This window comes from Argentina anserina, chromosome 4, assembly GCF_933775445.1.
Source record: "Argentina anserina chromosome 4, drPotAnse1.1, whole genome shotgun sequence".
Classification (NCBI taxonomy): Eukaryota; Viridiplantae; Streptophyta; class Magnoliopsida; order Rosales; family Rosaceae; genus Argentina; species Argentina anserina.
In genome coordinates this window covers 5,049,825-5,062,990 of record NC_065875.1, presented here as the reverse complement: position 1 = coordinate 5,062,990, position 13,166 = coordinate 5,049,825, and the positions used below count along the sequence as shown (strand labels likewise).

General features: G+C 36.8%; 1 protein-coding gene across 1 annotated transcript; it reads right to left on the bottom strand.

Moving 5' to 3' along the window:
- Positions 1-6,576: 6,576 nt before the first annotated feature.
- Positions 6,577-8,567, bottom strand: LOC126790564 (uncharacterized). Its single transcript, XM_050516856.1, has one exon. It carries the CDS (start codon positions 8,366-8,368, stop codon positions 6,722-6,724), a length of 1,647 nt encoding a protein of 548 aa, XP_050372813.1. The 5' UTR covers positions 8,369-8,567; the 3' UTR covers positions 6,577-6,721.
- Between the last annotated feature and the right edge of the window lie 4,599 nt (positions 8,568-13,166).

The following is a 13,166-nucleotide window of genomic DNA, read 5'->3' as shown; positions in this document are numbered from 1 at the left end:
TTGTATCCATGTATTAGGAACCAAGTAGGAACTTGATGCATGATCAAACTTAAGTTGAACCTTGATACTTACGGCATGAACATGATTGAGAATAGATTTTGATGGCTTTGTCCTTACATGATTTGTTTGGTGATTGCTTATGTATTGGTTGGTTGATCACATGTATATATTAATTTAGGTTTTATTTTCTGTTTTTATTTTTGATATTGATCCTATATATCAAACTCTTTTATATCTAAATGAATTCCTTGTTAAATGTTTGTGATTCTATGCCCTGGTTGGATCCCCGGTTTGTGAACGATACCCTCTTGCTTTATACTATTAACGATGCTTACAGGGTTAAATATTGATGTCGAGTAATCGAGTCCTATCATCTACCAGCAAGGCTGAGAGTGTTAGTTTTCCAACTAGCTAATCCACATTGAGCTTTATCAAACAAACCATCATAAGTATGCTTGTTGATTCGAGAATGAACTAAAGGCATACCAAGATACTTTTCAGTCAAGGGGGAGCCACAAGTCCTATTAATATCATTAGCAAGCCTTCTATCAGTGTTGGGAGAGCAATATATAAGAGATTTCTCATAACTAACAGCCTGGCCAGACAAAGAGCAGAAGGTATCAAGAATGTCCTTTCAAACAAAAGCTTGTCTAGAGGAAGCCTCAACAAACAACATCAAATCATTTTGCAAAAAAGAGATGAGAAATTCTCGGCCCAGATTGAGAAGCTTTAACAGCTTTCCAACTCCCAAAACCAACAACATACTTAATTAGGTGAGATAATTTCTCCATGCACAACACAGATGTTCTCCAGCTCTAGTACGGACAAAAACACACAATTTTGTTTTGATCTACGTAGCATTTGAATAAGCTTTAGTTAATAACATTTCATGAATGTAAATGTAGACAGCCCACAATCTAAGAAACACTGGTTGTGTGTTGCATAAAAATAAACAAGAGCCTTTTAACAAAGGACCACTCCAAAAATTGGTTCTACAGAAACAAAGAAAATATAAAACATAACATGCAAAAACTCTAAACATGAAATAATTTTTGACAAGATCAATTACACATACGTAATTCTAATAAAACAAAGCCAACAAAGTAACATTGGTTTAGATGCTTAGAAGCCACCCTTGATTTCTATCAAAAGTTACAACACACAAAACCCTCTTGCACATTTGAACAACACCAATTTTCCCCGTATTGTTGAGTATTTAATGGAACCATCAATTTTTCAGACATCAAAAACACTACCTATTATTGGAATCACCCTACTCTTCACAATCAAAACACACACTGAAAATATAGAGTAACCAAATTTCCTACTCTAAAGAACCCTATTCCATAATGACAAATATATACCAATGTTGCCAGAAAACAAAACTAATTACCTATCTTTGATCCTCAAATGGATACCTAGACAAACATAAGTCATCCACCATCATGATCGTGCGATCCATTTATTTCACGAGCATCAACAACAAAATCGATAGATTGAAGTCAAAATGATGGCACTATTCATTGTGAAGATTTTGAAATTGGTTAACTCTACTAGTCAGGCTTCCATCTCGCGATTTGAGTTTAATGTTGGCATATGGCAATTGATTACCTCTTACCCAAAGTTATTGAGGTGGATTGGAGGCTTCAATCATGGAAGCTACGATCAAGGTTGGAATTGCGGTCTGGAGAAACAACTTGGATGAAAACTACAATTAAGCATACTAGCTTTTACCTGTGAATATCTTCACGGAAGTTATTTTCCTCATAACTTCTCACTACTCACTACTCACTACCCATGTTTCTTTTCTGCAATTATCTCTTAGTTTTATTTATTTTATTTTTTATCTTACAACCCCTATGTTTGTTTGTAACAAACATATGACAGAATGGACAATATGTCAGTTCGTAATTTAATGATACTTTCCTGCTCGCTTTATAGTATTAGAGATATCATATTTATTGGTACATGTGGTAGCAATAGTAATTTTGTTAAAAGCAGGTTTGTTTTCTTATACCATATATTTCATCTTTTTTTTAGTTTAACCTATTTGAAAGACTCTTAAGGTGGGGTTTATATCGAAAAGGATGATGATTTTTGGGTTTAAAATCAATTACCCTGTTAATGAGATGTAATGCATTTATCAGATATATAATTCTCTCTTTATTCTTCACTTTTATTCAAAAACTTGTGTATTCACCCATAAATCGATTTTTCAAATACTGAGGGATACAACTGATGGGTGTTTAGCGACTAATGTGTTAACGTAATGGCATTCGAACAGATAGGTGTAGGGGATCAGCATACACAATGGCACTCATGATGAGAACCTACTTGTTTACATACACCTCCATCGCACAAAGCATTTATGCAATACGTCCAACAATTTCCATCTGGTTTTTCCGACCCGTGTCTATCATTTTCTCCAGGAATGCATTTTCCAAGTTCAGGATGGTTTTTGCAACATTCAGATCCAATTGTTGTCTGGAAATCTGAATTACAGAAATGAATTCATTGTCGTTATATATGATCATAAAGTTTTCCTCAAAGAACTTATTCATATGGTAAATTTTGGAGTGGTTCTCTCATCTAGCAAATGAATAACATATTTCTCACAACTTCCAGGGATAACAATGATTATGGTGCATGACGGACTCCCACAAAATCGAATGTTGTTGGACCAAACAAAATATCTCATACCCTAACAGTTTAGTTTACGATTCACTCGCAGAACAACATATATAGCAAAAACTAAACTGTTGAATGAGAAGATGAAGTGCGTTTACCCAATTTGTAATATCTACCGATGCATTCAGGTGTTTACGTACGAAATTTCTAAAGAAAAAAAAAAGATTTAGTCTCCTTAATTAAGAAAACAGATTTACAGTCGAGAAAAGCTATATATCTATATATACCACAAGTACGTTAGTTAATTTATACTATTTGGGGCATTGAGGAATTAATGTAGAGTAAGAGACAAACAGACCAATGCACAACCGGACGAGGACCAAGAGAACCATTGAAACAGCTCCTATTTTAGCCATCTGTAAGTATTGCTAGAGATCGAGAAGACGAGAAACTAATAGCTTGATTATCCTTGGTTGAAAGAATTGATCAAGTTCTATATATGGAGAACCTTCCAAATGCATGTATTTATACACCATAAAATGGGAAACGTTGATGCAAAAATAAAGTTGAGAAACGAACCAACAAAAGAAATCTTTTATTAAGATATGCCATTCACTAACTACGTACATAATTATTTATTTTATCTTCAATGAAAATAATTACCAATACGTTTGGTTACCGTTTTCAAATTAGGAAGATAGTATCATATTTACATTTTGGATACAATTAAGAAAATTAATTAGTAACGAAAAAAATCTTGTTTTGGAAATGAGTATATTGAAGTCAGTAAATTGGGCCAATTTATTCATTCCATTCCAAAAAGAAATGTTACCAAAAAGAAGAAAATTATACAGTAAAACCCCTATAAATGAATAATGTCGGGACCGGAAGAAATTATTATTTTGGCGGGATTATTATATTATCGATAAATGAATAATTGATAAATTAATAAATTATTATTTTATAGAGTTTTGTTGTTATTTAGCTGAATTGATAATAATCGTTTAGTTTGACTACTATCAAATATTAGCTAGGATTCTATATTTAATCACTTTAAAATGGTAAGTTTAAATAATTACTTTCCTTAATTTATTTTTTTTAAATTAATTATTACTTTATATATTTGATGGGACCTAAAGAGAATTCAAAAACAATTATTTTATTATGCATTAGCTGGTCCCAAGTCGGGATACAAGACAATTATTATTTAATTGAGCTTATTAATTTATCGAACATTATTTTATCGAGGTTCAATTATAGGCACCGTTTAAGTTCTCTTCCGGAGAGTATCATATTTACATTTTGGATTGCGTAGTGTAATAATTTGAAATAAAATATAAATTAATAATGGAAACGATCTTGGTTTGGAAATGAAGCTTATGTGAGGAAATTCGAAATTTCTATGGAAATTTAAGTGAGTAAAATCGGCTTGTCAATTAGTTTCTTCATTTCTTTCCAAAATAAATCCATAGGTTTCGAGTTTGGCATACCAAATAAGTTAATGCATTTTAGGAAATTATTTATATCTATATTCGTTTCCTTCCTGTTTCGGACACTAGTGAATTTTGACTTTTTATAATCCAAACTCTAGTCAAAACAGATTTTTTTTAAAACCTTTTTACCCTCTAAATGTTATTTAAATTTCAATAATTTTCAAAATTTAAAGACAATCATGTCAAATTACATAAAAAAATTAAAGAAAAAATAAAATAAATCTAATCTTACTTTACAACACAACAATCTGCTTCCACGTTCCCACATTCCCACTTTTCTCTTCTCATATTGATGTTTTAATCATATGTTAAACTAAAATTCTATTTAATAATTAAGAGATAAAAAAGTAAATAAAAAATTAAAAATATAATTAAAAAATAAAAATAAAAATCTTCTATTTTGTAGGTAACTTCCAAGCCACTAAATGTAAAAGATGAGAGGTTATTTACACACACCGGGAATGTTGATGACTAGTGTTTAACAATTTGAAGCCAATAATACATCTTTAAAGATGCTGTTAAATGTATCTAGTAAATTTTTAACTATACCCAACATATTTATTTAATTATAAAAAAAATCTAATTTAATTAATTAATTTCCCAAAGTGCCCATTATCTTTGACTCGATAAGCACAATAATGGAACTTCAAACCAGAGGTATTGTGGCTGGTACAGAGCAACAATGGGTTTGATGATTCTTCGTTCGGTTAGAAAAACAAACGGGAAGAGAACCCTTTATTCCATTAAAAAATTCATTCCTTACTTTTGATCACCGTCCTATTTCAAGATCTAATTATTTGTCAATAAGTGTTTTCTTTGCAAACAACAAAGTAAACAAACAATATTCCAAATGCATGAATTCCTCCTTTCTTATTTTCAAATATCCCACAGATTGAATTTATGTGGAGATGAGAGGTGCAAGTGAAGTCGAGGTCTTGTATTGAAAAGAAAAACACAAAATTCCAAATCGAGAACAAGACCCTAACGGTAGAAAGTTTTCGACACCGCTCTATTTGCTGGGAAAAGATAAAAGGCAGTTTTGACAACCTACTGGTTTAGTTATATATTTTCTTAATTTATTGGGTATAGTTAGAAATTTGCTAAATACATTTGGCAGCATTCATATTTAATAAACTTTAATTACCTAGATATTTTCTTACTCTAAACTAGAAAACAATAACTAAATTTTTCTAGTCAATAATTTATTTTATTTCACGTTAGTAATCACCTAGGTTACTAAGGGCAGTAATTTATTTAGAGGACAGTAATTTATTTCGACAACCGGTGACGAAGTGCTCTCTTTCATTAAGTCTAAAACGATTTTAATAACTGAGGGCAAAATAGTCTTATAACTAATTGAGATATGCCCCTAGGGCAGAATCAGGATAACACAAACAAATGGCCTTAAGACTTTGTGAGTAAGTAACCTACTTATGCACAAATTAATGGCCGCTTCTTTTGCTGATCCCCTCAACTTCGATGTTGGGTTCACCCGGGTAGAACTAGCATGATGCACTCAGAAATGCTATAATTACCAATAACAATTACAGTAACAAAACAAAACAAAAACTTCACAAAACAGAAAATCCTACGAGGACTAGGAATCCTACCAAGGTGCACACGCCTGCAACCAGGTTCAACATTATCGATATATCAGTGGATCAAATTCTGAACTTAACATATATATCACCTAAAAGGAGCAAAAAAACAGGATTCTTCAGGCAAGAACAGAGTAAAAACAATCATTTTAGTCCGCATACTTCAGAAACAGAGTACAAACAACAAAAGATTGTGCTTCCACATTTGGACCACACAAATGCCCATCATACTGATGATTATACATCAATATAAACACTAAAGCAATATAGCCACTCAGAGAGCAAGCAGAGAATCCCGTCAAAGATATATTTCCTTGTCTCTTGACTTCATTTTTTGCAGGCACTCAGGTGATGATCAAATGTCTCACAGCCTCACTAGTGTTTCTTAACCCCCTAAACCCATTTTAAACCCTCCTGAATTAAAAAATACAAAGGCAAGGCTGCTTAAGGTTGCGTCATATGGCATTTATGTCTTCTTACCATCTAAGCATTCTGCTACCAGCACAATGTGATCATCAACTGTGATAAGTGCAATGAGGACCTACCATCAACACATCAACACCATATTTTCTCTATCAAAGGACAAATTAACTGCAGCTTATGCAGCAATTCAAACAGAAAGGATAAGTATTCTTATCAGCTACCCTATACAATACTATTAGGCCAAGAAAACTGATAGAATGAAAATAAAAGACCACAAACATCAATTTAATTAAGATGTCAAGAAACAAAAGATCAGCACCCTGTTCTTTTGTTCCTATAACAGAAAGTTAATCATCAGAGAAAAAAGTGCATTCTTAATATGAATCAGTAAGCTAGCATCATATAAAAGTTACTGTTACAGATGCATCAATTCATTTACTTTCGTGAATAAGAGAATAGCAACATTGAATATAAAAAACCCAACATAACACGAAATGGGAAATTGTTATGTGTAAGTCAAGTGACAACTAAACATTGAACAAATTTTTCAGCTAAAATAACCAAGTAAAATGATACCTACTAAGTAGAACGAGATTTTAACTTCTTTATGCGTTTGACAACTTTCCGAGTCTTCTTCACAACTCTCTTCACTTTTTTGGTTGCTGGGGGCATTTCCCTGATAGGACCTGGAGGTACTCCTTGCTTAAGTGCACTTCCTCTGGGTGTAGCTGACGGGGGCAGTCTTAGATTTTGAGGAGGTAAAGGGCTTTGGGGCTTCCACACCAAGTTGTTCTTCATGGAAAACTTTACCTTCTTTGCACTCTTCTCCCCAGTCTTTCCGTTGATGCCATCCTCCACAACTTCTTCATCGCCTTTCTTCACTCTCTTTCTCTTCTTCGAGACAGTACCATTAGCCGTAGCTGTCGGCAATTCACAGGCACTTGGAAGATCATGGTCCAAGCCTGCTTCAGCAGCAATCTTCTCAAACTGCATCTGGAGGTTCGAGATAGCAAAATCATCAAGTTTCAACTCAGCACCATCAGTAACCTGTTCATCGCTTTTCTCACAATTTGCAGCTACATTAGCATTCTCCATATCCGTATGGCTCTTCTCAGAATCAGAATCCAGAATCCCGTTCTCCTTCTTCTGCTTCTTCTTCTTCTCATTCTTTGTTTTCTTCTTCTTTGTCTTAACATCAGCACCGCCAGGTTCCTTATCACCCTTCTTGCACTTCTTCAAAGGCTTCCCACCAGCCCCATTAGTTGCATTGTCAACATCCATACCCTCGCCCACAATCGGAATCAAACTCGGCACTTCCTCATCCTCATTCCTCACCCGCTCCTTAATCTCAACCGCAATACCCGAAGCCGCCAACTCCCTCTCCAGCTTCAAAAACTCCTCCCCCAACCCAAACAACACCTTCCTATTCCCCTGACAGCACTCCTCCGACTCCCCCATCTCCTGAAACCTACTCGAAAACCCCAAACACAGCGCAACCGACCCAAACACCACCGCATCGTCCCCCGAATCCACCTCCTCCCCCAGCTTCCTCACCTCCAACAACCTCCTCCCATTTTCAACCAACACATCAAACAAACTCCCCTTAACCTTCCCCACAAGCACCTTATCACTCGATTTCGCCATAACCCTAACAAACCCAACCAACAAAACCTCCACAACTTCCTTCCTCACCGGCATACACGGCCTCAACTCCTCAAGAAACACAGTGGCAACATGGTAATTCACCCCATTCCCCGAAAACTTATCCGCCGCGAAAAACGTGCCCTCCATCAAAACACCCGTTAATTTCTCGACCAGCTCCAGTTCCCAACCATTGTTCCTCATCAAAACAAACAGACAACTCACGAATCTACGAATCAGGAGATAGAACTTGTCTAACCTTAAAGAATCGATGCCGGACCACTCCCGCCGCATGGTGAGGAGGAAGGCGGAGAAGTAGTCGACGGCGAGAGGGAGGTGGAGGCTGTAGAGGAGGGAGGAGAGGCGGTCGATGAGCTGGGCCTGGGCCGGGGCCTTGTCGGCGTGCCACATGCAGTAGAAGAGGCCTTTCCAGAGCTTCTTCATGTCGTCATCGGAGAGGTTGAGCTGGGTCGGGAGCCACGTCTTGAGAAGGACCCGGAGGGCGCGTCCGCGGCTGCCGGCGTTGCACGATGCGAGCTGCTTTATGAGGGTTAGGCCGGATTCCGATGACATTTCGGCGTCCATGGGTGAAAGGGTTTGGAAGGTCTGGGAGAGACAGAAGAAGGGAGAGAGTGGCTTTTGGTTTATTGGGAAGGAGGAGATTGAACCCTAGACTATTTCGGAAAAGAAGAAAAAGGGGAAAGTGATTTGGGGATGGGCCGGTACTACCCTAGTGGACTCTTGTGTTTCATCAGATTTCTTGGCCCACCCAGTAAAAGGATATTATTATTTGAGTTAATTTCGCTATTGGTACTCAAATTATTGTAGTAATGTCAATATAGTACATAAACTCTGAGTTGTATCAATGTAGTACTCAAACTTGTAATTCGCTATCAACGAAGGGTCTGAGCCCAATTTCCGTTACGGCTTCGTTATCTCGGTCACGTATCCCGCACGTCATCACAAAAAAAATTTCAATATCGGTACTCAAACTCTTGTGGCAAGATCAATGTAGTACCCCAACTTTGAGTTGTACCAGTGTAGTACCCAAACTCGTTTTTCTCTATCAACGAGGGGTTTGAAGCCAATTTCTATCACAACTCCATCTTCTGGTTCACGTCATAACTTCTTGTATTTTCTCCTTTTCTTCTCATTCTCCTTCACTTTCACTCCTTTCACACTGTATTTCTGAGCTCAGATTTCGAGGCAAAGCAACACTACGAGTTGTGTTTCTTCCAAACTCTTCAATCACGATGACGACTTCTCCCAACTCGGCAGCTCCGCCTTGAGCCACAACATCGTCTCCCTCACATCATCCACCTACGACATTCTCTCCCTCCACTTACGACATTCGAGGCATGTAAAGCGGTGTGGTCGACGGTTGAGACTCTCAGAGTGAAGGTCTGCGATCGTGACGTGTCGATGGATCGGGGGTTCCAAGGAGAGGTGGATGAGGTCGAAGATGGTGTTGGTGGTGAAGGAGGAGGTGGTGGGGATGAGAGGAGGTGGAGCTCCTCGATGCCACACTGTGGTGGTGAGGTGTCTGGAGCATAATGAGAATTGATTGGTGTTTTGCCCAATTTATAAGTTGTTTCTTAATTCTAGATATTTAATGTAAGAGTTTTTTATTTAGGGCTTTAGAACCCACATAGAGTTATTTAGGTAAATACTCTTTTTATTTGATCCATAAGACGAAACCGTGACGTAAATTGGCCTCAGACCCCTCATTGATAGCGAAAAACGAGTTTGGGTACTACATTGACCTTGTCACAAGAGTTTGGGTACCGCTATTGAATTTTTTTGTGGTCACGTGCAGGACACGTGACCGAGATAACGGAGCCGTAACGGAAATTGGGCTCAGACCCTTCATTGATAGCGAATTACAAGTTTAGGTACTACATTGGTACAACTCATAGTTGAGGTACTACATTGACCTTGCCACAATAATTTGGGTACCGATAGTAAACTTTTTTCTTATTATTTTTAGAGTAGATCATAAAAAGATCACTATTTAGGGGCATAATTATAAAAAACAAAATCATCAAGAGATTCAAAATTATAGTTTAGTCACCTGATAAAAAAACCTTATAGCGTTGACCCTATTTTTTCCATAAAATTACAAACAATGCCACTATGAAGTTTCGTTCCTAATCCAACAAAAGTAGAAGTTTATGAAAAACAACATCAGTCTCGTCCTAGATCGTCGCCGATCTCAACGACAACTGCCAAAAAGAAGTTTCCGGCGACATTAGCAGCTTACTAATCCTCAGTGACGTTTCTCCTCGACGACCGAATCCTCATGCCTTGTTCGTCATCGTTTGGGGACGCCGACGGTGACCTACATCTAGAAATTTTGCCTCCGACGATCATTACTTCGAAAACCATGCCCAACACTCATGATGCTAATCTCGCTCTCACCAACCTCGCCTACTGCTCGCCGTTCGATCTCTAGACCTTCGCATTTCCCAAATCTGAATCTGACTACTCCAGCTCCACCGACGAGCTTCTCCAACTTGAATCTGACGAGCTTCTCTCTCTCCACCCTCTTCTGGTCAGCCCCGACCTCAGATCTACAGCTCAACGGTGCCTCTTTTGGATCTAACTCTGATTCCTTGGACCGCCGCCATAGCCGGTGCTATACTTGGCTTAAGGTACATCTGCTGATGTCGATCGGCCATATTTCAAACTTGAGTTTTGTCGATTGCCGAAGTGTCTACTAATGTATCATAACCTTTATATTAGGTTTATAATAAAACTATCGCATTATGAAGCGACTATATGAAGGAAACTTTTCGGGCTCGATCGACACATCTGATGTGATCGGTATATATATTTAGTGATGCTATAAAAATTTCATCCAATTCGGACTTCGTTTGACTGTCATAATTTCCGGTAAACCAAAACACCACTAATATGCTCTAAGGGAGGACCCATTGCCAAGATGTGAACGCCGAATATCGTTTGCATATCTAAAATCACCTATTTTTTATCACTGATCGTGCGTTGTCGCACCGAGGAAACCCATTTGGTGAAGCCTCGGTTAATCGGGGTTTTGATATGTCAAAACACATATTTTTAGTTAACCGTAGGTACGGACGGTCAAACCATGTCCAAAACGAACGAAATTTTTACATGGTCCCTAAATATATATATTGATCACATCTATTGGTGTCGATGGACAATATTTTAAAACTAGAATTTATTTGTGACTTTTTTTTAGAATGTTTTCTAATAATTCTTTTAGTGTTCTAAACTCTTAAATAAGAGTGTTATGTTTTTTTTTTCTAATACAAGCTCACAAGGCCCGACCCGGCCCGCAAAAGCCTGCGATGTCCGCTTTCGGTGAGCGGGCTTGGATCTTCATATTTGTGAAAATACACGGCCGGTCACTTATTTAAATTTACTAAGGCCCGGCCCGTTGACGAGCCCTAATCCACCATGGGATCGAGCACTTGCACACTTTCAACCAAGGACTAAAATTTTGGCGAGAACAGAAATATCGAGGATCTGAAAACTGGAAATTTCAATTTTAAAAAATAATTAAATAAATTGATGGAAATTTATAAAAAAACATGGAAATTTTGAACAAAACTTTGAGAAATGTTTATTTCATCAATTATCTACTATATGTCATAATAAATTATTATATAAATATCAATTTATAGTGAGTTATATTAGTTTGAGGTAAAATAATCGTCGAACATTATTAAAAATTTACTTAATATATATATATATATATTTACACAAATGGAGGTTAGGTCATCACGACTTATTTACATATGATACATTAAACATGAAATTACATTAGTGATTTCGAACCACATAAAGAATCTATTAGGTACAAAATTTTCACTATCTTCATTATGTCTTTGAGTAAAACCCTGCAGTATATTGTGAAGAATAATCATTAAATGATACTTCCTCTTTATAATTTTGCATATACTAACTTATATGTCAACCATAGAGGTCGTGAGTGATTAACTGTGGGTTGTGATACTGATAGTTTCCGTTCGGATCAAGTATTTTTCGACTTTGACCATAACCATAGCTTTGTGAAAATTGTGTATCAAATTCTGTTCATATGTTTTCACTTGATTGCATCTCATCAGAGAATAAATATAGTGGATAATGCATGTTGAATTTCCCCCTAAAGATAAGGTCCATCATTGCTTCCTCCTAGACCAAAGATGTTCGATTCTCCTCACAACTAGTTCTGCTTTATTTCAATTTTAGATGAATGTTGAGACATGAAATGTAATATATAATAAAAAGAGTAACATAACAATAAGTTAGTATAGTAGAGTTGACTATAACTTTGTGCTTGCAAGAGGATGGATCAGAGGTTTGATCATCCTAATTAATGATTTTTATTTATTTGTAATTGGTCTAACACGTGGCGATATTATGAAAATATTGGAAAATTTCGAAAATTTCCGGATATATCGGAAAATATCAGAAAATTTCGTAAATTTCCATCAAAATATTCTTGATATATAACGGATATAGATATACTGAAAAATGGAAACTTTCACAAAAATATTGAAGAAATTATGAATATTTTAGTTCCTACTTTCAACACCCTAAACCCAGAAGGCTTGAGGGAAGCCCCTACTCACGTTGAGTATGTAGCACAAACCAAAAACCAATGATATAAGGATCAAATACATGCACACTTTCAAGACCCTAAGCTCTGAAGGTTAGAAGGGCACTCCAACAGTCCAACCCACCATGGGTAGGGTTTTTTTTTTTCATTTTCTTTCTCTATTTTGTGTGTTTCTTTTTCTATTTTATTGATTCTCTGTCAAAGTGTCAATGCCGAAATTAGGATAACGATTGATGATGGTAAAGCTTTCCTTCGTCACTCTAGAGACTCAAAAAGAAAAGCTTGTAAGCTTCTGACTGGAACACTGAGGACTGAGCTAGCCGAATGTAACGGTACATTGGTACTTAATGTGCATTACTCTAAAGGAACAGAAAAGCACAGAAGAAGGGGACTTCTATCCAAAGCTAACTAGTTTCCAAGCTCAAGACAGGAGTGTAACCGAAGCTCGAGAACTTGAAAACAGGTTTAAAGATAAACCAGTGAGAGAAGAAGAAGGAGAAGACAATGGAAAGAACAGGCCTTCGTGTCTGGTAGAAGGGTTTCCATGATGGACGCCTGGCGCACTCATCAATGAACGTGTTATGGGGATTCGGTGCTCTTGCCAAGTGCCTGCCATTTTCTATTTTCCTCTTCTTCTTCTCTTCCATTTTGGCATATAAATTCCACAACTCAGTTGTCCATCTTCTACAATCTACATTGTTGTTCCCAGTTTTTACTTCTGGTTCAGTAGCCTCAGGCTTCTGTTCCTGGCATTATGGATTGGTTTCTTAGGGTAAGGAG